At 42.9% G+C, this 27,611-nt stretch overlaps 1 protein-coding gene across 1 annotated transcript in view; it reads left to right on the top strand.

Moving 5' to 3' along the window:
- The window catches only part of DROSHA (drosha ribonuclease III), a 261,155-nt gene that overhangs the window by 134,516 nt on the left and 99,028 nt on the right, over window positions 1-27,611 (top strand). The window contains exons 19-20 of the mRNA XM_056520973.1: window positions 448-508; window positions 6,664-6,723. Coding sequence (XP_056376948.1) covers window positions 448-508; window positions 6,664-6,723 — 121 coding nt within the window. The remainder of the gene's footprint in view (window positions 1-447; window positions 509-6,663; window positions 6,724-27,611) is intronic.

The following is a 27,611-nucleotide window of genomic DNA, read 5'->3' as shown; positions in this document are numbered from 1 at the left end:
ATAGTTGGCTGCTTTATTTTTTCTTTCATTTATATGCAGTGTGTAACTGACGTACTATAAAAGGGTATTGAGTCCATTGATCCTGTAATTGTTTGTTGGAAATGTGGCCCTGTCGTAATTATGGCTTTTGTTGCCCTTGCCCAAATGAATCTGTGGCGGAGTAATTTATATCCTTTAAAGAGCATTGTATAAAATGATGGGATTAAACAGGTTTAATTGCTCTTCATGTTAACTGTAGTAAAGGAGCAAAGTTGGAACATAAATTTCAGGCCATCTCCTTTTTACAAGCATATGATGAGAAAATGCTCTTATGTTTTTATGATTGCCGGCTCCTGAACACTATCAATTTAAGTCATTCCCAGCGTAATGCTCTGTGAACTTTCCGCTCACAGTTTTAGAACTGCTTGATCTGTCATTTATGACATCTTTTATTTTGCATGGATACAGGAATAAATACGCTGATAAACATTATGTCCCGCCTGGGCCAAGATGATCCAACCCCTTCACGGTAAGAGTCATTTTACTTTATCACACATTTGCAAAAAATGTAAAAGCAAGATTTTACTAACATTGAATGTTGTGCTTTGCATATATCCCTCTTGTTGTGAAGGGAAAACTGGCTTTCCACTATAGAGAAAAGCTAAAAATTCAGCTTCAGGCCAAGTTTACATTGGGGAGTTGTGATTTTAGACAAAACCAGTTGTGTGTCCTAAAGGAAAGTAGCATACACTGCTCCAAAAAAATAAAGGGAACACTTAAACAACACAATGTAACTCCAAGTCAATCACACTACTGTAAAATCACACTGTCCACTCAGGAAGCAACACTGATTGACAATCAATTTCACATGCTGTTGTGCAAATGGAGCAGACAACAGGTGGAAATTATAGGCAATTAGCAAGACACCCCCCCCAGTAAAGGAGTGGTTCTGCAGGTGGTGACCACAGACCACTTCTAAGTTCCCATGCTTCCTGGCTGATGTTTTGATCACTTTTGAATGCTGGCAGTGCTTTCACTCTAGTGGTAGCATGCAGGGCTGCCATCCCATCAGAAATTTCGGGGCCCCTCACACAGATCAATGCCTGCCCCCCCACGTGGCCTGCCCCCAATATTATTTTATTTTCTTATTATATATTTCTAATTAGATTTGAGCAGTGTGCGGTGTTGATGCTATTAAAGGAGTTGTCTGGTAAAAAATAATAGGGGATAAGTTATAGATAGCGGGGGTCTGAGCATTGGGCCCCCCGCTATCTCCTGCACGGCTGGAAGGGGGGCATGCTGTACCACGCACGGAGCGCCGGTCGACACGCCCCTCCATGTACCCCATAGAGATACATGGAGGGTGTGTGCTGGCCGTGGCTTCCTGCGGGGATACAGGCGTCAGCTTCCAGAAAACTGCAAGGGCCCGCAAGGGGGATCCAAGCACTTGCACCACCCTGCGATCGATAACTTATCCCTTATCCTTGGATAGGGGATAAGTTCTTTTTCACCAGACTACTCCTTTAACAGAGGGGCCTACCTAAACTATATGGAAGCAACTATTAACAGAGGGGCCTACCCAAACTATATGGAAGCAACTATTAACATAGGGGCCTACCCAAACTATATAGGGGCTCCATATAGTTAGGGTAGGCCCCTCTGTTAATAGTTTTCCCCATAGTTGTGGTAGGCCCCTCTGTTAATAATTGCCCCCATAGGTGTAGCTAGAAACCACAGGGCCCGATGCAAAAAATTACCTCGAGGCTCCCTACCCATCCCCCAGGGCCATTTTTTGTTGGGGCCACAGACTCCAGCTGTTGGAAATATAAAACTCCCATCATTCTGGAGAGCCTCAGGCAATGGAAGTTGTCGTTTTGTAACAGCTGGAGAGACACAGATTGGACACAGTTTTACCCATCATCACTGCAGAACTTACACGTGACTACAGCTCTGATGGGACAGTCAGGAGAACTCACAATGATATCAGTGACCTGAGTGACGTCTTCTCTGTTATCTTTTCTTCTTCATCTGGTCCAGAGACCAGGTCTTCCTCCAGCTCCATCTTCTCTGCAGAGTCTGACATCCAGACATCATTGGCTCCTCACTGTCAGCAGATCCTCATCCTCTGCATGAAGACAGTAATCATTATAACCTTGCCAGAAAGTGTAACCTAAATAAAATACTGCCCCACACTGTACCCTGAGTGTAATACTGTTATACACTGTACCCTAAATATAATACTGCCCCACACTTTACCCTAAAAAAATACTGCCCAACACTGTACCCTGAATATAATACCGCCACACACTGTATCCATTAAATATAATACTGCCACACACTACCCACTAAATATAATACTACCACACACTGTAACCTGAAAATAATACTGCCACACACTGTACCCTGAATATAATACTGCCACACACTGTACCCTGAATATAATACTGCCCCACACTGTACCCACTAACCCCCCCCCCCCCCGCACCTCTCCTCATCACTACTATAACCAAGGGGGGTTATGGGGGGGGGGGGGTGATGAGGAGAGGTGCGGGGGTGGGGGGCACCTCTCCTCATCACCCCCCATAACCCCCCCTGCACCTCTCATCACCCCCATAACCCTCCCCCTGCACCTCTCATCACCACGGCACCTCTCATCACACTCATAACCCCCCCTGCACTTTTCATCACCCCCATAACACCTCTGCACCTCTTATCACCACCCCCCAGCACCTCTTATCACCCCCCCCCCACACACACACACACACACACACACACACACACACCCCTCTCATCACCATTGTAGTTCCCTAACACCCCCCCCCTCCCGCGCGCCCCCCTCACTAGTTTACTTACCCTGCCGTGGATCGTTGCTGCGGCGTGAGGCTGCAGCTGCTCCTAGTCCTGTCACTGCACGGGGAGGATGCTGGAGGTTCGTGTGCGGACGTAAGCAGGGACAGGTCAGGTGATTTGAGTGGATGTGCGTGCCTGCGCGGGGCGCGTGACATCTCTACTCCCATCAACCCCTGACCTGTCCGGCCCTACTTTGTTTATTTTTTTGTTACTTTGTTTTTGTTTTGCGCACGCCCCCCCCCCCCCCCCCCAAAAAAAAAGTTAATTTTATTGAAATGTGCAGGCCCTCCGGACTATGAGGCCCGGTCATTGTCCTGGGGGCCCCCAGCGCTCAGTGAGTGACAGTGGCCAATTAAGGCCAATTAAATAAATAAAACAATAATTAAAAAAAAGGTCCAGGGACGTCCGGGCCCCCTGAAGCTCCAGGCCCTATACAGGTGTATGGGTTGTACCCCCCTGATGGCGGCCCTGGTAGCATGAGACTGAGTCTACAACCCACACAAGTGGCTCAGATAGTGCAGCTCATCCAGGATGGCACATCAATGCGAGCTGTGGCAAGAAGGTTTGGCGCTACCAGGAGACAGGCCAGTACATCAGGAGACGTGGAGGAGGCCGTAGGAGTGCAACAACCCAGCAGCAGGACCGCTACCTCTGCCTTTGTGCATGGAGGAGCACTGCCAGAGCCCTGCAAGATGACCACCAGCAGGCAACAAATGTGCATGTGTCCACTCAATCGGTCAGAAACAGACTCCATGAGGGTGGTATGAGGGCCTGTCGTCCAGAGGTGGGGGTTGTGCTTACAGCCCAACACGGTGCAGGACATTTGGCATTTGCCAGAGAACACCAAGATTGGAAAATTCACCACTGGTGCCCTGTGCTCTTCACAGATGAAAGCAGGTTCACACTGAGCACATGTGACAGACCTGACAGAGTCTGGAGGTGCCGTGGAGAATGTTCTGCTGCCTTAAACATCCTCCAGCATGACCTGTTTGGCGGTTGGTCAGTAATGGTGTGGGGTGGCATTTCTTTGGGGGGGCCGCACAGCCCTCCATGTGCTTGCCAGAGGTAGCTTGACTGCCATTAGATACCGAGATGAGACCTGCAGACCCTTGTGAGACCATATGCTGCTGCGGCTGGCCCTGGGTTCCTCCTAATGCAAGACAATGCTAGACCTCATGTGGCTGGAGTGTGTCCGCAGTTCCTGCAAGAGGAAGGCATTGATGCTATGGACTGGCCTGCCCGTTCCCCAGACTTGAATCCGATTGAGCACATCTGGGAAATCATGTCTTGCTCCATCCACCAACGCCACGTTGCACCACAGACTGTCCAGGAGTTGGCGGATGCTTTAGTCCAGGTCTGGGAGGACATCCCTCAGGAGACCATCCGCCATCTCATCAGGAGCATGCCCAGGCATTGTAGGGAGGTCATACGGGCATGTGGAGGCCACACACCCTACTGAGCCACATTTTGACGTGCTTTAAGGACATTACATCAAAGTTGGATCAGCCTGTAGTGTGGTTTTCCACTTTGATTTTGAGTGTGACTCCATATCCAGACCTCCATGGGTTGATAAATTTGATTTCCATTGATAATGTTTGTGTGATATTGTTATCACCACATTCAACTATGTAAAGACGAAAGTATTTCATATGATTAGTTCATTAATTCAAATCTAGGATGTGTTATCTTAGTTTTCCCTTTTTTATTTTTTTGAGCAGTGTATAAAGGGTGCATGTTTTTGGAACATCCTGAACTTATTTTTGGCTCAAAAATACACATTTCAAAATGTCACTGTGTGGACCTGACAGCTCTCAATATAGTGCATAACTAAGCAGGTCTGCTAGTAATTGTCAGTCAAGCTGCATGACTTTGATCTATTTACCCTCTTGTACTTTGTCCCCGTGCCCTCGGGGTATAGAGGATAGATCTTTAGCGCTATTGCGCATTTAAGTATTCTTAGTGGGCTCGTACCTGCGAGTCTCCAGCACTACCAAAAGCCGCTTATTGGACTTATCGTATCACGTGTATTGGAATATAAACCCCCACCATTGTCCCACCGATTAAATGCAATACCATTTTTTAATGTCATGTTTTAAATGTTTATAATTAACTTTTAACACTTTATTTTAGTGAGTAGTCTGCAGCAAGAGCCCTGCCCCAGACCTCACAGTATTATTCAATAAATGTAAATATATTTTCAGACACTTCCTTTCTTATTTATTCCTATTTATTCTGCCTTATTCTAAATCTTCTTCCTAGCCTAGTAGGACTATTTTCCCCTTTTTTTTTAATCCGTATCTATTTGGCACATGGGTATGTGCAATGCTGTATCCTTGGTTTATGTTTCTTGTATTTTTCATAGAGCTCCCACATTTGTATATTATGTGTCTTATCATCCTTAAAAACTGTGTCACTATTTAAGTCCTCATTTTATTTCTTCCAATGAGGAGATGTACACTTTAAGTATAATTTCACAATTAATCGTGAAGTGGAAATGTTAGCTAATTGTTTTAAATGATGTCTGCCTATTTTCTCGTGTACGTGCTATATGAAAGAAATGGAATACCGTCTATGTATTCTGGTCTTGTCTGCTGTTCATTTAGAATATTGAAAATGTACAGTTTGCTGTTGTCCCAATAAACTCTGAAGAATTAATCCATAAAACACTTGCTGTGAACCGCAGTAATTCCACACTCCTACGTATCTGCAGTTTGACAGTCAATGTAATATCCGTCTGCAGAACATTGGATTTAGGAACTGATCTTGATTAGGTGGATATAGATATACAGTAGGGCCCAGAACTATGTAGACAGTGACAGTTATTCTCATTTCACCTTTGTAGGCCACCATAATGGAAGCTAACAAAGCTATCAATATTCAATCGAAGTGTAGCCTTCCAGCCTCAATGTAGGGACTTTCTCAAAGTATTGCATTCCATGAATAGGTATTACAGCCTTTTATTTACATAGTCTACAAATTAACTTAATTATAAATATTAAGGATTATTTTAATTGGATACAAATATTTTGCAGTCAAGGTCTGCCAAAAGTCTGGAAACTATGGGAATCACCAAATACTAATTTTCCTCCCTTGAGAGGAAAGATTGTTTATTGGTCTTCTTTTACTTTTGTCTTTAAGAAATTCCCCTTCACATGGGGAGATAATTGGTCAGAAGCCTATAAATAATTATTTGCCAATTGGTTGTGCATACATCCACTTATAATAGTTGGCCTTTCTAAAGGATCCTTTTAAAGGGGTTCTCCGGTGCTTAAACATCTGATGTGATAGCTATCACGCCCCCTCCCGTAGGCTTGCATTGCGGGGCGGAGCGTGACGTCACACGCCGGCGCAGGCGTGACGTCACACGCCGCCCGCCCTGTAGTCGCCAGTAATCAGTCCCGGAGCGAACACGTTCCGGGGACTGATTACAAACAGGGTGCTGCGGCGGGACTCCCGCGATCAGGCAGCTTTTCAAGGCCTTTTGATGGGGCTCAGCTCTCCAGTGCCATGCTTCTCTTAAGTGTCTGTCAGATTTGGTCACTCCAGTCATTATTGCCTCCTTCATTTACATTGATTCATCTATAGACAGCATGTTGAGAGTTCACATGATGGCAAACAGCAATCAAATGCAAAACTCCAGACCTTTTATTCCCTCCATTTGTCATGAAATAATGAGATAACAGCCCGCACCCGACCATGAAACATGCGCATTAGTCACTTGTCCAATTATGAAAGGCACTAGGTAAAAATTTTCTGTAATTACTGTGTAATGTCCTTTGTTGGTCATGAACCCTTATTTATAATGCAAAACTAACAAAAGTGTTTGGTCCCTAGGATTAACCACAATGAACGACTGGAGTTCTTAGGAGATGCTGTGGTTGAATTTTTAACAAGGTAAGAATAACTTCCATGTTTCCTTGAATACATAGTGTGTTTACATTAGAGATGAGCAAACATTTGAAAGATTTGATTCGGCCGAATTTTCCGAAAGAATTTGTTTCGATACAAATTTATTTGCGGCAAATCTATATTAAAAACTGCTATTTCTGGCCTACAGACAGCCTCAATAGGGGTGTAGAACACTTTGCTATGTTCTAACACGCATATGGAGGGTGCTGGGGTAGTGAAACAATACTATTATTCAGTATGAAATGCAGATTACAGGCATTGCTATTAGAATCACTGCCGCAGAGCGGCACAATGACACAGGTGGCATCAGTATGAGGAGACCATATAATGTCTGATTGACACAGCGTGGAGTTTTTGGCAGCATGAGGAGACCATATAGTTTCTGAATAACACAGCCTGGAGCTGGCAGCAGCAGGAGTAGACACTAGGGCTTGACAATCCCTAAGATTAACCCCTGGTGAGCTGGTACTTGAAGCACCGGATGTACATTCACGTCCTATACATAACCGCGAGCATCGGAGCAATGCTCGCACCATGCGCGGCAGGTCCCGGCTGCTGATAGCAGACAGGGACCCGCCCGTAATGGTGGACATCCGCAATCGCGTGGATGTCTGCCATTAACCCCTCAGATGCCGTGATCAATACAGATCGCGGTACTTTGAAGGGATGATCGGATCGCCCGCAGCGCTGCCGCGGTGATCCGTTCATCCAGCATGGCAGCCATAGGTCCCCTCACCTGCCTCCGCTGCCTTCCACGGGTCTTCTTCTCTGGTCTGCAATCGAGCAGACCAGAGCAGAAGATGACCGATAATACTGATCAGTGCTATGTCCTATGCATAGCACTGAACAGAATTAGCAATCAAATGATTGCTATAAATTGTCCCCTATGGGGACTATTAAAGTGTAAAAATAAAAGTAAAAAAAGTAAAAAATAAAAGTAAAAAATTTGAAAAAACCCCTCCCCAATAAAAACGTAAATTGTCCCATTTTCCCTATTTAACCCCCAAAAAGTGTAAAAAAAAAAAAAAAAAAAATGTGTATATATATTATATATACATATTTGATATTGCCGCATGCGTAGATATCCCAACTATTAAAATAAAATGTTAATGATACCGTATAGTGAACGTAAAAAAAAAGTCCAAAATAGCTGATTTTTTATAACCTTTTATTCCCAAATAAATTTATAAAAAAAAGTATTAAAAGCTAAAAGTTTTATATAAGTAAATATGGTATCAATAAAAAGTACAGATCATGGCGCAAAAATGAGCCCTCATACCGCCGCTTATACGGAAAAATGTAAAAGTTATAGGTCTTCAAAATAGGGGGATTTTAAACGTACTAATTTGGTTAAACAGTTTTCTATTTTTTTTTTAAGCGCAACAGTAATAGAAAAGTATATTGTCATGGGTATCATTTTAATCGTATTGACCCAAAGAATAAAGAACACGTGTCATTTTTACCGTAAATTGTACGGCTTGAAAACAAAACCTTCCAAAATTTGCAAAATTGCAGTTTTCTTTTTCATTTCCCCACATAAATAGTATTTTTTGGGTTGCGCCATACATTTTATGGTAAATTGAGTGATGGTATTACAACGAAAAACTGGTCGCGCAAAAAACAAGCCCTCATACTAGTCTGTGAATGAAAATATAAAAGTTATGATTTTTTTGAAGGCGAGGAGGAAAAAACAAAAACGTAAAAATAAAATTGTCTGAGTCCTTAAGGGGTTAAAAGATGAATTTTGAAATTTTAATTGAAGATTTATGGTAACTAGTGCTACCATCAGCATCAGTAAACCATATAGTGGCTGAATGGTACAGCCTAGAGGTGGCTGAAGCATGAGGAGACTATATAGTGACAGAATGGCACAGCTTGGAGGTGGCTGAATCATGAGGATATCATAATGGCTGAATGGCACAGTTTGGAGTTGGCAGAAGCATGAGGAGACCATTGAAATTTAAGATTGTTAAATTTAAATTCAAGACCTTGAAATTGAAGATTTTGAAATTTAACTCCCAAGTTTGTGTCCCGGGTCCCGGCGTGTGGGTACAGAGGACCAAATCCAACAAGGAGTCACATGTCACATGGCAGCACAATGACAGAGCCTGGAGGTAGCATCTGTATGAGGAGACCATATAGTGGCTGAATGACTGCCTAGAGTTTGTGGCAGCATGGTTGAGACCATATAGTGTCTAAATGGACAGCCTTGAGTTAGCTGAAGCATGAGGAGACCATATAGTGGCTGAATTGCACAGCCTGGAGTTGGCTGAAGCATGAGGAGACCATTATAGTGGCTGAATGAGACAGTCTGAAGGTGGCAGCAGCAGCATCAGGAGTCCTGAAAGTGACCCTAATGCAGAGGAATTTCTGAAACTTGGGACCAGCACCTTAATTATGTTTTGCAGTACAATGAGAGAGCCTGGAGGTGGTAGCATCAGCATGAGGAGACCATATGGTGGCAGAATGACAGAGCGTGCTGGTGGTAGCATTAGCATGAGGAAATCATAGAGCAGCACAATGAGAGAGCCTGGAGGCGGCAGCATCAGCATGAAAAGACCATATGGTGGCACAATAACAGAGCCTGGATGTATAAGCATTAGCATGAGGAGACCATAGAACAGCACAATGCCAGAGCCTTGAGGTGGCCATGAGAGCCATGCCAACTGAGGGTTGAGTCTGAGGAACCCTGGTTGAGACACGACTGCTAGCTGACACCGGGAGCTCAGACCTCTCGCTGCGACTCCAGCTGCCACACGCCAATACTCTGCTGCGACCTCTGCATGCGCCTGATGAATTTAGGCCCCTCCACTGTGCACGTCCTGGCCCTACTCTGCCTGACTTACTTATTGCATATATGAGGGCAGTACAATATGCTTCACTATGCTTAAAACATTATTTGTCTAGAACAGCAGCAGGTGTGTACTTTTGGCTGTCCTTTTCACAGTATCTAGGCCCTTGACAGATTGACAGGTACAAAATAGTGCATGACTTAGATGTAGGTATGTGGTATGCACTTATGAGGGCAGAAAAATGCGCTACAGTACGCAAAAAAAAAAAAAAAATTTGGGAATTATCGATATCGGCAATTACGTTGCCGATAAGCCAATAATGCCCCCCCCCACCCCGCACCGCCTTCTGTGAAAATGTTTCTGCAGCTGAGGCAACACACAGCTCTCTTGCCCCTCTCTGTAATAAAATGCTGTTCACAGTGACTGAGGGGTTAATTGCTGCAGTAAGAATTAATTTCTGTGCAAAAACGCTGTGCTCTGTGTCCTACAGAAGGCTGAGGTGACTAAGAGGTGAAACGCTGCTGCAACAAGCTTTTCTGTGTAACACACGCAGCGATGTCTGTCCTATCTCTATGCAGTGTAATGAATAAATGATGAGCCGCAAAATGGCTGGCAGTTGTATAGGGCTGTGAAATTACAGGGGTGACTGGCTGCTGATCGGCTGCATCCTGCATGTGATTCAGGGTCATCCCGCCTACTTCCCTTCCTGCCTTGCCTTTCCACCTTCCCAGTGTTCCTTGCCCCATGTACTGACATGTGGATCCGCCATTTTAGTTGCCCTGGAGCCTGGAACACTGTAAAATGGAGTTTAATGAAGCGATTCGCGTGATATTCGCATTCTTTGTGAATCGAATATTTCATGAAATTCGTAACGAATTCGGGTTTGTCAGCTTCGATTCGCTCATCTCTAGTTTACAGGAATTTAAGGTAAAAATGATTGAACTTTTTATTGAATGAAGTGTGACATGCCCACCACTTTATTGTAATTGTATAGTTGTGTATTTCGCTACGTTTTCTCACAAGAGGACCAGCATTGAAAACAAAGCAAAACCGGTTTTCGCTGGACTCTGTTGGGAGATATTGTTATGCTTTGTGTCTGTCTGTGGTTATTATGTTAATTGCAGCCTGTTCTGCAAGCCTGCGGCTGTATTGTATTCAATTTTATTGGGGGAAATTGGAGTCCTTAATTAAACTAGCGGAAGATAATGTATGTTTCATTTTTTGTTATTTAAAGGGGTACTCCGCCCCTGGCATCTTATCCCCTATCCACGGTCCCGCTGCTGGGGACCCCGGGGATCGCCACAACGGCACCCCGCCATCATTACTGCACAGAGTGAGTTCGCTCTGTGCGTAATGACGGGCGATACAGGGGCTGGAGCAGCGTGACATCATGGCTCCGCCCCTTATGACATCACGTCCCGTCCCCTTAATGCAAGTCTATGGCAGGGGGCGTGACGACCGCCACGCCCCCTTCCCATAGACTTGTATTGACGGGGGCGGGCCGTGACGTCACGAGGGGGGGAGCTGTGACGTAACGATGTTTCGGCCCCTGTATTGCCCGTCATTATGTGCAGAGCGATCTCGCTCTGCGCAGTAATGATAGCGGGGTGCTGCAGCAGCGATCCCCGGGGTCCTGCTGCTGGGGACATCTGACATCTTATTCCCTATCCTTTGGATAGGAGATAAGATGTCTAGGGGCGGAGTACCCCTTTAACCCCTTAAGGACGCAGGACGTAAATGTGCGTCCTGGTGCGGTGGTACTTAACGCACCAGGACGTACACTTACGTCCTAAGCATAACCGCGGGCATCGGAGCGATGCCCGTGTCATGCGCGGCTGATCCCGGCTTCTGATCGCAGCCAGGGACCCGCCGGCAATGGCCGACGCCCGCGATCTCGCGGGCGTCCGCCATTAACCCCTCAGGTGCCGGGATCAATACAGATCCCGGCATCTGCGGCAGTGCGCGATTTGAATGAATGATCGGATCGCCCGCAGCGCTGCTGCGGGGATCCGATCATTCATAACGCTGCACGGAGGTCCCCTCTCCTTCCTCCGTGCGGCTCCCTGCGTCTCCTGCTCTGGTCTGTGATCGAGCAGACCAGAGCAGAAGATGACCGATAATACTGATCTGTTCTATGTCCTATACATAGAACAGATCAGTATTAGCAATCATGGTATTGCTATGAATAGTCCCATATGGGGACTATTCAAGTGTAAAAAAAAATGTAAAAGTAAAAGTAAAAAAAAGGGAAAAATCCCCTCCCCCAATAAAAAAGTAAAACGTGCGTTTTTTCCTATTTTACCCCCAAAAAGCGTAATGGGTGGAGGGATGAATTGTCTGCTTTAATGGGTGGAGGGATCAATCTGCAACTAATGCAACAGCTTTAGGCACCCTGATTGAAAACCACAGGTCTTTTGAATAGATGGAGCTAATTTAGGTTTCAATGGGTGGGTTGGCTGATGTGTGAGAGGGAGGAAATGGAATTGTGGGATTTGTTTTAAATAAAAAATAAAAATAAAGTCAAACAGGAAATATCAGTTCACAAAAAGCTAGCCACAGTATTATGGTAATCTCACAACATAGCCATTTAGCCCCAAGACAAGCAGATCCTTCCTAAGCATGTCCATTACTGTCTGCCAGGTACATACTAAAATCACCTTATGGTGGATAACCCCTTTAAAGTATTCCATTGTCTTAAGTATGCAGACCCTTAATTTAGTGGAAGCCCCTTTGGCAGCAATTACAGCCTTCAGTTTTCTTTAGTATGATGCCATAAGATTTGCACAACTGCATTTTGGGATTTCCCACCATTCTTCTCTTTAGATCATCTTAATCTCTGTAAGGTTGCATGGTGACTATCGGTAAACAGTCATTTTCAGGTCTCTCTCTAGAAATGTTTAACTGGATTAATGTCAGGGCTCTGGTTGGGCCACTCAAGCACATTCACAGAGTTGTCCCTAAGCTACTGTTGTGTACTTAGGGCCGTTGTCATGTGGAAGTGAACCTTCAGTCTGAGGTCCACAGCACTCAGGATCTCACACATATTAAGGATATCGCTTTACTTTCCTCCATTCAGTTTTCGTTCAACCGTGACCAGTCCCCCTTTCCCAGCCACTGCTATCTTTCTTAGCAAGGCCCCCCTCCCCCGATAACTTAGTTTGATGGACAGACAGCTCAAGGAAGGTTCTGGTTGTTCCAAACGTATTTCTTTTGAAGAATTATGAAAGCCACTATGCTCTTGGGAACTTTCAGTGCAACAAATCATTCAAACCATCTTCAGATCTGTGGCTCCACATAGTCCTGTCTCTTAGGTAGTCCTTTACACCACATGGCTTGGTTTGTGCTTTGATATGTATAATCAGCTATGAGACCTTATATAGACAGGGCTAGGTCTTTCCAAAAATGAACATTCAACTGAATTGACCACAGGTGACTCCAACAACGGTGTAGAAAGATCTGAGATGATCAAGAAAAATGGGAGGCCTCCAATTTCAAATGTTATAGCAAAGGGTCTGAATACATATGTCCATTCAATATTTAAGTTTTTCCTTTTTAATAAATTAGCAAAAAATGTTGCCTTTCATTATGGGATCGCCTCAGTAACCAGACCGCCCAGTGTGAGCTGTGCCTCCCTTTGCCGAATATTGCAGTGTATGTGGCACCTCCAAAGTTACACTTTAAACTTTATTTTATTTTAGCACAAGGCTACAATATAACAAAACGTTTAAAAAAAAAGATAGGATAGAATCCGAAAACTTTCCAAATGCATTATAGATATATCAGTGTTTGTTAGTGCTTATGTTTTTTCTAGAAAAGAACCCAGGTGTCAGAAATAACGTATCATCGAAATTGAAATTATCCATTATTTTGAGTTAAAGCTTAACTCCAGATTTGTGGTGCGATGTGCTCTGCACATTGCGGCGTGAAGAGAGAGCTCACGCTGGTCGGTCAAGTCGCCGAGTTTCATGCACATTCCCTTTTCTGATTAACCCCTTAAGGAGGCAGGACGTACTCAAACGGCCCCTTTTCCGAGTCCTTAAGGACTCAGGACGTTTGAGTACGTCCTGTCAAATCCCGGCCCCCCGCCGCTAGCTGGAGGGGAGCCGGTGCCCGATGCCTGCTGAAATCGTTCAGCAGGCATCGGGGCATATCGCCCAGGGGGGTCATTATGCCCCCCCATGTCGGCGATGGCCGCAGATCGCTGGACAATTCAGTCCAGCGATCTGCGGCAGATTCCGGGTCAATCGGGTCTCCGGTGACCCGGAATTACAGGCTGTTCGGGGCCGTCTCCGACGGCCCCGAACAGCCAGAGCTTGCAGGCTGACTAATCAGGGCGCCTGCTGCGGGTGTCACTCCCGCAACCCGCTCCGCCCCTCTTCCGGAGGACGTGAGCGGGTGCGGGACGTGCACCCCAGGTGCTGGGGACCCCGATCCCCGGCGTCAATGTTGGGATCGGGGCCCCAAGAGCGGCGGCCGCGGCGGCGACGACGAGGGACTGGCCTGTGCGGCGAGGATCGTTGGAGGTGAGTGACAGCCTCCTGCTGTTGCTTAGCAACAGCTCCCAGCATGCAAAAAGGGCATGCTGGGAGCTGTAGTTATGCAACAGCAGGAGGCAGACCACCACAACTCTCAGTATGCCCTTATGGGCATGCTGGGACTTGTTTTGCAACAGCTGGAGGCACATTTTTTCTATGGAAAAGTGTACCTTCAGCTGTTGTGTAACTACAACTCCCAGCTTTCACCAACAGCTAAAGTGCATGCTGGGAGTTGTAGTAGTGCATCTGCTGGTTGCATAACTACAACTCCCAGCATGCCCGTTGGCTGTCGGTGACTGCTGGGAGTTGTAGTTTTGCAACAGCTGAAGGCACACTGAGTTATGTAGCAAACCAGTGTGTCTCCAGCTGTTGCATAACTACAGTCCCCAGCATCCCCAGCCAAAGTAGTATGCCTCCAGCTGTTGCATAACTACAAGACCCAGCATGCCCTTCCGCTGTCCGTACATGCTGGGGGTTGTAGCTTTGGCAACAGCTGAAGGCACACTGGTTGCAAAACACTGAGTTTGTTACCAAACTCTGTTTCACAACCAGTGTGCCTCCAGCTGTTGCAAAACTACAACTCCCAGCATGCACTGATAGACCGTACATGCTGGTAGTTGTAGTTTTGCAACAGCTGGATGTTTCTTCCCCCCCCCCCCCCCCCCCAATGTGAACGTACAGGGTACACTCACATGGGCGAAGGATTACAGTAAGTATTCGGCTGCAAGTTTGAGCTGCGGCAAATTTTCTGCCGCAGCTTAAACTGCCAGCGAGAAACTACTGTGAACCCCCGCCCGTGCGACTGTACCCTAAAAACACTACACTAACACACAATAAAAAGTAAAAAACACTACATATACACATACCCCTATACAACCCCCCTCCCCAATAAAAATGAAAAACGTCTGGTACGCCACTGTTTCCAAAACGGAGCCTCCAGCTGTTGCAAAACAACTACTCCCAGTATTGCCAGATAGCCACTGACTGTCTAGGCATGCTGGGAGTTTTACAACAGCTGGAGGCACCCTGTTTGGGAATCACTGGCGTAGAATACCCCTATGTCCACCCCTATGCAAGTCCCTAATTTAGGCCTCAAATGCGCATGGCGCTCTCACTTTGGAGCCCTGTCGTATTTCAAGGCAACAGTTTAGGGTCACATATGGGGTATCGCCGTACTCGGGAGAAATTGTGTTACAAATTTTGGGGGGTATTTTCTGCTTTTACCCTTTTTAAAAATGTAAAATTTTTGGGAAAAGAGGCATTTTAGGTAAAAAAATTTTTTTTTACATATGCAAAAGTCGTGAAACACCTGTGGGGTATTAAGGTTCACTTAACCCCTTGTTACGTTCCCTGAGGGGTCTAGTTTCCAAAATGTGATGCCATATGTTTTTTGTTTTTTTTTTGCTGTCCTGGCACCATAGGGGCTTCCTAAATGCGGCATGCCCCCAGAGCAAAATTTGCTTTCAAAAAGCCAAATGTGACTCCTTCTCTTCTGAGACCTGTAGTGCGCCAGCAGAGCACTTTTCACCCCCATATGGGGTGTTTTCTGAATCGGGAGAAATTGGGCTTCAAATTTTGGGGGGTATTTTCTGCTATTACCCTTTTTAAAAAATGTAAAACTTTTGGGAAACCAAGCATTTTAGGGAAATTTTTTTTATTTTATTTTTACATATGCAAAAGTCGTGAATCACCTGTGGGGTATTAAGGTTTACTTTACCCCTTGTTATGTTCCCCGAGGGGTCTAGTTTCCAAAATGGTATGCCATGTGGTTTTTTTTGCTGTCCTGGTACCATAGGGGCTTCCTAAATGTGACATGCCCCCCAAAAACCATTTGTCGCTCCTTCCCTTCTGAGCCCTCTACTGCGCCCGCCGAACAATTAACATAGACATATGAGGTATGTCCTTACTCGAGAAAAATTGGGTTTCAAATACAAGTAAAAATTTTTTCCTTTTTACCCCTTGTAAAAATTCAAAAATTGGGTCTACAAAAACATGCGAGTATAAAAAATGAAGATTGTGAATTTTCTCCTTCACTTTGCTGCTATTCCTGTGAAACACCTACAGGGTTAAAACGCTGACTGAATGTCATTTTGAATACTTTGGGGGGGGTGCAGTTTTTATAATGGGGTCTTTTATGGGGTATTTCTAATATGAAGACCCTTCAAATCCACTTCAAACCTGAACTGGTCCCTGAAAAAAAGCGAGTTTCAAAATTTTGTGAAAAATTGGAAAATTGCTGCTGAACTTTGAAGCTCTCTGGTGTCTTCCAAAAGTAAAAACACGTCAATTTTATGATGCAAACATAAAGTAGACATATTGCATATGTGAATAAAAAATATATATATTTTGAATATCCATTTTCCTTACAAGCAGAGAGCTTCAAAGTTAGAAAAATGCTAAATTTTCAAATTTTTCATCAAATTTTGGGATTTTTCACCAAGAAAGGATGCAAGTTACCACAAAATTTTACCACTATGTTAAAGTAGAATATGTCACGAAAAAACTGTCTCTGAATCAGATTGATAACTAAAAGCATTCCAGAGTTCTTAATGTTTAAAGTGACAGTGGTCAGAATTGCAAAAAATGTCCTTAAGGTGAAAAAGGGCTCAGTCCTTAAGGGGTTAATAGTGTGCACAGAACTTGCTGGCCATTGTTTGGTAACCAGACCGCCCAGTGTGAGCTGTGCCTCCCTTCGCCGAACATTGCAGTGTTTGTGGCACCAGTTTAATGTTGCACTTTTTAAACTGATCTATTTGAGATTCATTAAAGGGGTACTCTGGTGGAAAACCTCTTCTTTTTTTATTTTTATTTTATTTTTTTAATCAACTGGTGCCAGAACCTTAAACAGATTTGTAAATTACTACTATTAAAAAATCTTAATCCTTACAGTACTTATAAGCTGCTGAATACTAGAGAGGAAATTATTTTCTTTATGGAACACAGAGCTCTCTGCTGACATCACAAGCACAGTGTTCACTGCTGACATCTCTGTCCATTTTAATAACTGTCCAGAGTAGGAGAAAATCCCCATTGCATGCATATGCTGCTCTGGACAGTTCCTAAAATTGACAGAGATGTCAGCAGAGAGCACTGTTCTCGTGATGTCAGCAGACAGCTCTGTGTTCCTAAAAGAAAATAATTTCCTCTGTAGTATTCAGCAGCTAATAAGTAGTGGAAGGATTAAGATTTTTTTTAACAGAAGTAATTTACAAATCTGTTTAACTTTCTGGCACCAGTGGATTTAAAAAAAAAATAAAAAAAAAAAGATTGCCACCGGAGTACCCCTTTAAACTTTATTATCCATGATATCATGACTGTTCAGAATGGCAGCACCCATTTTTGCCTTGATACTGCACAGCCACTAACAATCAAAATGCTTTTAGCTGCTGTCAGATTTAATAAATCACGGAAATGTAAGTCAGTGTAGTTTTGGCTGCACCGCAGTAGTAACATGTGAACTCAGTCTTAATCCCTTTGTTAATTGTTTAGTAATCCTGACATTCTGTGCCCAATTAATCATATTATTTTTGTTTACTTGTATTCACCGCTCACTGGTCAATTAATCCTGCTGTTCATTGCCTGCATAATCCTATCACCCAGTGTCCTATTTATACCCCTGTTCGATGCCAGAAAAAGACAAAGCTATGGCCAGCTTACCCAAAATTGGCCAATAATTGGAAGAGTCCTCTATCCTGGTCCATACTCTGCTCCCATGGTGTGCTGAATGCTGCAACCACATTGGCGATGGTGAACTGCTCACACCATAATTCATCCAGCACCAAGTTTATTTATTCCAACAAGTATTTATTTAGAACAAGTGCTAGACGAACCTGGATGAATGTTGGCCTTGACCATGTTTTGGCTGATCGAGTTTTTCATTAGGCAAAGAGCTGATCTTTGTAGCAACCACCACCTGACTTCTGTGTTTGTCTTGAACACAAAGGGCAGTAGATAGATCAGCACTTCCAAACAAAAGCCTTTGACACATTCAGCAAGACTTTTATCACACACGGCACATGTTGGGGAGGTAGTATGGGCTTCTTGGGACCTGCACCAGGTGGCTCCGAACAGTGTGTAGGCCTCAGGATTTGCATGCCACCAGCTGAAACTCATAGTTATACTTTATGCTGCTAAATTATATTTTACGTTACTGATTTTTTACTCATATAACATAAAATGTTTCACTACGATTTTACAAAATTATGCTTTGAAAATACAGTGTTTTTTGTTTTTTCTTACCTTATTTACTAGCAGGTGCATAAAATTGGCTTTTACGTAGCTACGTTAACTGCTCTAACAGAAGGGGCTGCTATCATTTTGGGATGTTGTATTTGGTACAGTATTTTTAATTTAGCTCCTGCTTAAATCTTTGCCTTTTTTATCACTCAGTAGTAAAGCTGTTCAGGTTTAAATCATTATATAGAACTTAACATTTTCAGTATGGTGTGCTTTCTATAGCAGAGGACTCTTAAAAGCTTCAATATAATGAAGAATTTTTTCTATCGCAGTCTCTATATTGCTCTCTGTCCCTAAAGCTGTTAAACCGGTTCTACTGTTTCTTCATTTTTCTTTTAAATTTAGCTGTCAGACATTTTTAAGAAAATAGGCTGGAACATTACTGATGCAGTTAGCAACATAGCAATGCCATCTGGGCAATTATCACACATAATTAATATACCAATACCAAGGGCTGGCATTGGCATTTCAGAATTTACATTTTCATCAGTATGTGCTTCTTCTTAACCCAGAAACTAACTTCTTTAGAATCCAAATAATTTAGTGATCCACACAAACTGGTTATAATGGATTTTGCTTGCACTGGTTATATGCAGATACTGTGTCTCATTCATACATACAGAGGCAGTTTCTGAATGTCCTTGTCTTAGGTTGCAAGGACAATGAAATAAATGCATTTGCTGGTGTTAGCATCTGCACTTTTTTTTCTTAGTATTTTTGTGCTCTTGCAGAATTTAGGATATGTTTAATCGCTTTCCCTTTTCTAGCAGACAGGCTAACCTTGGAATTTGCACGAAGAAATACGGCAGACTATACAATAGTTTGTGCTTTTCGCTTGCTTCTGACATATAACCAAGAAACAAATACTGCAGAAATTTCGAAAGTGCAGTTTTAGAGCTGATTTATGAAACATCACTAAAGACCCACAACGCAACCTGAGAGAAGGAATAAAAAAAAAAAAGAAATCTTTAATACCTATATTTCTCTCTAATAAGAAACCAGCACAGGATTTTGCAATGATAAATTAAAGCAAAGAAACTTATTTGAGCAGGAAGTACTGAGCTAAAATGAAATATAATATTATATATTGTATTTTGTATTACATGGGTAGGCCGAGGATGTAAGGGATACACGTACGGCACACTGTGGCTGTAAAAGTCTATAAAAATTCACGCTTCCATGTCTGCACCAAAAGTTTCCATTAAGCAGTTAAGCACAACTTCCTCAAGCAATGCTAATGTATCTACAGTGAAACCTTTTTTAAGATGACCACCCAAATTTGCATGTAAAATGTGGTTCTCTAAGGAGGTGGCCGTCTCCAAAAAGGGGCAAGGCAAGTATTGAGCCCCAGTTTATACAGTATATGCATAGACAAGAGTCCATGTGCCTCTACGTACATACTGTGGCACGCTATGCTGACAGGACAAAAACCCAGGGCCAGTCCTGCCTATAAGCAAAATAGGCAGCTGCCTAGAGCGCCCTCTTGATGGGGGCGCTGTTCTGCCCGCTGCAAGAAAGTTACTAGCCAGCCAACATCCAAAGCACCCGCTGCTCGTCTGAAGCACCCACTCATGCCAGCACCACTGCCACAGAAATTCTAATTCCAGGTTCTGCAGTAAGAACAAACATGTAGATTTTTTTTCTGCGGACTCGGCTTGGAAATGCATTGAGACAGCACATTTCCTAGCAGTCTTGTTCTGTTAGCGCCTGCTGCCTGTGGAGTGTCCATCAAACTTTTCCTGAGGTCTATGGACATTCAGCCGAAGCCTCCTGTATGCAATGAGATTCTCCTGCTCTGTTCACATGTTGGAAATGCCATAGTGCAACTTCTGCCGTGGATCCAGGTTCAAATCCACTCTGAAAAGCCCATTAGTCGGTAGGACTTTTATCTCCAATGCTTACAGTATTTCTGCTGTAAAATTCTCCACAAAATAAGCACTGATTCGGGGCATTTATGTCACTGCCCCATTGGCAGACGGGGCTTTAATCTTCCGGTGAAATTTCCAAGAGAACATGACAGAACTTTCGACATGAAAACAGAGCAGTAAAATGTTTAGTAAGATCAATGAGAGGCTGCTGTAAGTAGATTCTGACCTGAATCTCTGTAGTGCGAATGGTGCCTTGGGGTACGATCGTGTGAACGTGGGTTTGTCCTTCAGCAGTTTAAAAGTAAATTGTAGCGTTACTTGCAACGGATTTCCCTGCTGCGAGTTATGATGGTGTGAACGTACCCTTACTGTCAAGCAGTTGTCATTCTAACATAAAACTGTTTAGTGTTGCAATACTAATTGCATTATCCTAGGATAGTGTTGTAAAACTACAACTCTCTACATGGTTTAGCAGCCACAGTAATAAGAAACCAATGTATATTTGCATTTTAACCATTACACGGTCATATCATAATAGAGCTTAGATATCATAGTAACCGCTTGACAAAAAGGAGATGCTCTGAATCATTACTGATTGTGGTGCTGAATGTAGCTGTCCTCTTCTGTGGGATAGATCTCCTGCATGCATCCTTGAACGCCGCTCAAGACGCCACTTCATCTGTTTGTTGATCCGGAGGAATACTTGCTTTTGTCTGAGTGCAGAGCTGCGCCTTACTTCCCACCAAACATACTAGCATTAGTACTACAAGTCCAACAGGATTGGCAGGGCATACAAAGGCAGTGTTTAGTTGTTTGCATTTTGTGATGTGTTTTATATTGTGGCTATGTTTTATATTACTGCTATTATGAACACATTTTGCACAAAAAAATGGTATTTAAGCATATATAAAAATTTCAAAGCAGAAGATTTTAGCAGTATGTTTTTTCATATCATAGACCAGAATCCTATCTTTTAAATAATGCCAGAATACTGGGGTGGGGCAGGCTGAATTTGGCCCGTTGGCCGCATGTTGGTTACCCTGGGTATAGGAGTATAATATACGTTTATTTTTTTATTTATTTTTTATTTAAGAATTCAGAATGTACATTGAAAATTGTCCTGGCAGCAAAAGGGTGTTCATCTGTGTAGATTTACATCCATGTGGACATAAATCGTGATATTGGTATTCCTAAGCTCATTCTTTTTTTTTTTTTTTGTTATTTTGTAAAGCTTTATTCAAGATCAGCCATGTAGGTAAACCTCATGGGTCACATAGTGGCATGGTAAGCCGTGGAGCCTGAAGCTTTTCTATTTGTGGTACTCCTAGTGAAGTCTGTTGAAAGAAATAAGACAACACAGCCCTCCTTCTGATTCTAAGTGCAGAGACGTGTTTGTATTTAAAACTCTTGTCGTACTGTGGCACCGCACTGCTAAACTGTCATATTTTCTTTGATAACTACAGGGCATGTTTCTGTGCTCGTAGCCTGTAACATCCCTCTTCAGATATGGGGCTTCCTTTGAAGTCTTTTACAGTGCTGATGGGCTCAAAATGTAAGATTACAGAATGAAATCCAGCGTGACTGTTGTGTCAAATGCCCTTTTATTTTATTTTTTCCTCTCTCCTCTCCTCCCTCTTGAAGGATAGGCAGCTTCCAAAGCTTGAGTCCAATTTGCAGGAAGAAGGGTGATTATTTCAAAATGTTTGTCACTTCTCCTCGCTGTGATTTATCTCTGATCTTGTATTTCCTAACCTGAAGTGAAAAGCTTGTTTACAAGTGAGATTAGTTTTATGGGAATACACATCGGAGGGGATTGGAAGATAGAAAAGCCTTATGTGCTGCATGGGCTGGTTAACGTTTAATTCATCTCACGGAAGCTTCAGCAATTACTTTTTGAAACCTTCATAAAACATAAAAAATAAATAAATTAGCATCCATCTCCATGTCTTAACATCAATGTATTTTTACCCATTTCAAGTCCATTAGTTCTGATCAGAATAAACGATCTGGAAATTAAATCTGCTTTATTTTGCGCTGACTGCTTGTTTCCTATTATTTCCAAGGTTGACATCATTCAGATTTCTGCAGCTTTTGTAACGTTTTATTGAAGACTACGCTACTCTCTGGTGACATAGCTGACATTTTCCTGACATGGTTCTTGTCATTACTAACTATCTGATCCTTCTTCTGTCTTTTTGGATGATGTCTGCACTGATATGTCAGTCCAGGTTGCACAAGTGTTTGCCATTTGAGCGCTGGTTCAATGTAGGGCTTATGTTTTGGTGGCTTACACGGGGTGGTAGTCTGTCTTGATAGATATTAAATGTTACCATCTGTTTAACAAAATAACTTGATTTACTTGAATATACAAAGGTATATACAAGCTTTCACTTGTACAACCTTTCTAGATATCAATAAAATGCGTTGTAAGGCTGGGTTCACACCACTTTTTGTTAAATACGGTTCCCGTATACGGCTGGGAGGAGGGGGGCAGGGCTTAATTGTGGCGCATTCAGCCGTATTCGGGAATCGTATTTAAAGGGGTTATCCAGGAAAAAACTTTTTTTTTATATATCAACTGGCTCCAGAAAGTTAAACAGATTTGTAAATTACTTCTATTAAAAAATCTTAATCCTTTCAGTACTTATGAGCTGCTGAAGTTGAGCAGTTTTTTTCTGTCTAAGTGCTCTCTGATGACACGTGTCTCGGGAACCGCCCAGTTTAGAAGCAAATCCCCATAGCAAACCTCTTCTACTCTGCTCTCTGCTGACATCTCTGCTTGTCTCGGGAACTGCACACTGTTGCCAGACAGAAAACAACAACTCAACTTCAGCAGTTGATAATTATTGAAAGGATTAAGATTTTTTAATAGATGTCATTTACAAATCTGTTTAACTTTCTGGAGCCAGTTGATATATAAAAAAAAGTTTTTTCATGGAATACCCCTTTAATGTATGTCTAAGAGCCGACCGGAGTGAACCGCAGCCTCCGGTCGGCTTCGTTTTGGGCTGTATGAGGTTTCCCGACCGCAGGCAAAAACGTGGTCGACCGCGTTTTTGCCTACGGTCGGAAAACCGCATACAGCCCAAAACGAAGCCGACCGGAGGCTGCGGTTCACTCCGGTCGGCTCATAGACATACATTAAATACGGTTCCTGAATACGGCTGAGTGCGGGCGCCGCGATAAAGCCCCGCCCCCCCTCCTCCCAGCCGTATACGGGAACCGTATTTAACAAAACGTGGTGTGAACCCAGCCTATTCTGCTATTGGGCATTTACATCTTTAGATCCAGCTTTTGTGTGTGATTTATGCCTCCTTCTCCTGATCTAGTAATGACTTCCTGTTATAGTGACTTTATTGTTTGAACATGTAAAAGGGGTACGTGTATTAGTAGTGTCACAGGATGCACACATTTGGGAATCAAAATGGTGATTGTTACATGATTAAAGAGTAACTGTCACCAAATAAACTTTTCTAAACTAACTCAGGCTATGTTACCTAACTCACCCTAACACTCCTCCCACCCTTAAAAAATAGCTCTGTATCTTACCTTTATTCTCACTCACATAGTGCAATCTCCCAGCAGGAAAATGACATCACTGAAGCTTGTTCGGGGACCACTCCGATATCACATCGTTGCAGCGTTGTGATGAATAGAAGACCTCCGGCTCTGTGTAGCTTTCAGTTTGTATAGCTTTCAGTCTATGTAGCTTTCAGTCTGTGTAGCTTTCAGTAAGGCTCCATGCATGTTTTAGTGAGGGTCCAGCATAAGTTTATGAGGGATCGGTCCTGTCAATTTAAACTGATCAGCTTTTATGAGGAGGTGAGCTCCAGACTGGACCAGGGGGAATTGCTGGATGTCGTATATCTGGGTTTTTCCAAAGAATATGATATAGTGCCTCATAAAAGGTTGGTACATAAAATGATAATGCTTGGACTGGGGGAAAATGTGTGTGAGTGGGTAAGTAACTGGCTCAGTGATAGGAAACAGATGGTTGTTATTAATGGTACTTATTCTGATTGGGTGACTGTTACTAGTGGGGTACCACAGGGGTCAGTTTTGGGTTCTATTCTATTTAATATATTCATTAATGACCTTGTGGAGGGGTTGAATAGTAAAGTAGAAATCTTTGCAGATGATACTAAACTCTGTAAAGTGGTAAACACTATAGAGGACAGTGCACAAATGGATCTGGATAGGTTGGAGGTTTGGGCTGGGAAGTGGCAGATGAAGTTCAACACTGATAAATGTAAGGTAATGCACATGGGGAGGAAAAATCCGGGCTTGGATTATGTATTAAATGGGAGCACACTTGGGACGACTGATTTAAAAAAGGACTTGGGAGTCTTAGTTAATAGTAAATTTAGCTGTAGTGACCAGTGTCGGGCAGCTACTGCCAAGGCAAATAAAATCATGGGGTGCATCAATAGGGGCATAGATGCCCACGACAAGGAAATAATTCTACCGCTGTACAAATCACTAGTCAGACCACACATGGAATACTGTGTACAGTACTGTGCACCAGTGTACAAAAAAGATATAGTGGAGCTGGCGAGGGTTCAAAGACGGGCAACCAGGGTAATACGGGGAATGGGGGGACTGCAGTACCCAGAAAGATTATCAGAATTTGGGTTATTTAGTGTAGATAAAAGAAGGCTCAGGGGCGACCTAATAACTATGTATAAATATATCAGGGGACCGTACAGAGATCTCTCCCATGATCTATTTATACCCAGGACTGTATCTATAACAAGGGGGCATCCTCTACGTCTTGAGGAAAGAAGGTTTCTACACCAGCACAGATGGGGGTTCTTTACTGTAAGAGCAGTGAGACTATGGAACTCTCTGGCAGAGGAGGTTGTCATGGGGAACTCTGTAAAATAATTCAAAAGGGGCTGGATGCATTTTTGGAGAGTAATAACATTGCTGGTTATGTATACTAGATTTATAAGGACAGAACGTTGATCCAGGGATTTATTCGGATTTATTTGAAGTCGGGAAGGAATTTTTGCCTTTTAGTATGAGGGTTTTTTGTCTTCCTCTGGATCAGCTCAGTAGGGACTCATTATGGATATAGTTTAAACTTGGGGGACATTCACAGGCTGACACCAGAATTCCAATACTGTTCTTAAAAGATTCCTGGCCATTAGAAATTCTTGATGGTAGGTTATCCGGGTAATATTACTGCATCTTGAGAATATGAAATTATATTTACCTTGTTGCTCATCTATACTTTGAGCTTTAGCATTAAAACTGACCTATATGGAGATAAAGGGTGTGTATAAGCTAGTCATCAGGATTCACGGCATTTTTTTTTTTTTTTTTTTTTTTCATAGTACTTTCCATCAGCAATATATAAACATTTTTGTTATTTATGCAAATGAGGATCAAGTATCCAGGGCACGTTCCCCAACATGGCAAAAGTAGCAATTGGATAGAAAAAAGGAGAACTAAGCAAATGGCGCTCTAAGTGCCATTAATATGGTATAAAACTACGGTGTTAGGTGGTGGGATAAAGTACTGCTCACCTGATAGTGTTACACTGTGGGCAAAACACCAGAAAAAGGTCTGGGCACAACACCAATAAGGCCTTGACACAACTGTGTCTGCAGGACCACGATATCCAGCGCAAACATCCAGCCACAGCCATCCACAGGGGGATTTGGCAGTGTCGATAAATGTCCAAAGAGGTCCAATAGCCAAACCTCGTTGAAGCCTCCATAGTTGGGACAAACTCCAGGGCGCAATTGGGAAATTCTCCAATTGCACCCTGGAGTTCTTCCCGACTGTGGAGGATTCACCGAGGTTCCAACGTGGCAAAAGTGGAGGCATGTCCAGCTCATCTCTCATTCATCGGCCTAGCCGCCTTCTGGATCAGCACAGTAGAGTAAAATAGGGTTATAGGTTAAATTCTATGGACTCTTGTCTTTTTTCAAACTTAAGAACTATATAACCCTATTTAACTGTCAGCAACTTAATAAAGAGGACATGGATGAGACTTAACCTAGCTCTTGCTGTGCTGAAGGACTTGTGGGCACTTATAACAAAAAGCATTGGAAAGGACCATGGAGTTTAAAAAAAAAATACATGCCTGGGTTCCTGATGAGACAAATATTTGCAAATACATCTATACAGGTCTCTTGATGCTAGCATCTTGTTCCTGTTTATAACAAAACCCATGTTATGCCACATCTGTCAAAAAGATTCTGGTAAATGATAACATACCCTTTTGATGTCAGTAGGGACTGTTGGGATTCTGGTATTTTGATAACATGTACAGTGCTTAATGTCATGGAAACCCTGACAAAACCTATTAAATCAAATGCAAACAGAGCTTACTAGGGGACTAGTTTATTCTACTGCTGGAACATTATAAAATATGACACATGGTTTTCTAATCCAGTTTTTGGCCACTCAGGGATACCTTGTTAGCTGATTATTTCCCATTTTCTGCAGTTCACTTACTAGCTTTGCTGTGTAGACTGTGTCAGATGAAGGCAGGCGATTAGATGATAGCTTCATTGTACTGCTAGAGGCCTAGGAAAGGAACAATAGCAACAGTACCCACAGAGATAAGGTCCTGGATGCTTTTCTCGTCAAATACATCACTTTGTGGCAACTGTTATCAGGCCATTGACAGTTTAAAAAAATGACATCCTAATCCTTGTAGCTGCTGTAAAGTATGTACATCTTGAATCACTGTCTGTATGCAGTATACAGAAAGGAAGAGAGTCTCCTCCAAGGAAAGGCTTTTTTTTTTTCTTTGTTGTTTTTGTTTGTTTTTTAATATTATAAAAAAAAACTAATACACCACATTACAAAAACATTTTCTGTTTATATTGTGTACTAAAGTATATTATTATTATTATTATTATATTGATTGAAGTTATGGTAGATCAATCCTATCTTGTTAATAATCTATTATCAGTTTAACCTAGATTCTACTGTGATTAGAATGTTTTGCTGGTGTAAGTGAGCATTTAGAAACCATGTGAAATATTTTCTGGCTGTGCATCTAAAGCCATGTTTTGTCATTGACAGCCTGGCACGATGTGTGCAGCCTCATGCGGCTGACACATTAAGCCTGCTTATATTCCCAGCAGCTCTAGAAAAAAAATCTCCAACCACCATTCACAGATAATTTATGATGGGATGTTGTCACAGAGATAAGCTCACAGTTTGCAAATATACCTCTCATCATTCCCTTATCCCGACATAAATATCATCCTCCCATGGAATTCCTGGAGGGTGCTCTTAAATCTCTATAGTTTTGCCATGTTTTGGGAGTCGGTGATAAGGTTTCTTGGTGTTCAATCACCTCCACACCAGAAATGTACGGTAGGTGTTGCTTATCATTTCTAAGATCTTGCTTGCTTTAGTGTGCTGACCTGTTTTTTCGGAGCTTACAAGATTCCTTTTATTTGCATACCATATCATTTAGA

The sequence above is a fragment of the Hyla sarda genome, chromosome 5 (genome assembly GCF_029499605.1).
Source record: "Hyla sarda isolate aHylSar1 chromosome 5, aHylSar1.hap1, whole genome shotgun sequence".
Taxonomy (NCBI): domain Eukaryota; kingdom Metazoa; phylum Chordata; class Amphibia; order Anura; family Hylidae; genus Hyla; species Hyla sarda.
Note: the sequence above shows the minus strand (reverse complement) of the source record. Positions and strands in the feature narration are given on the sequence as shown.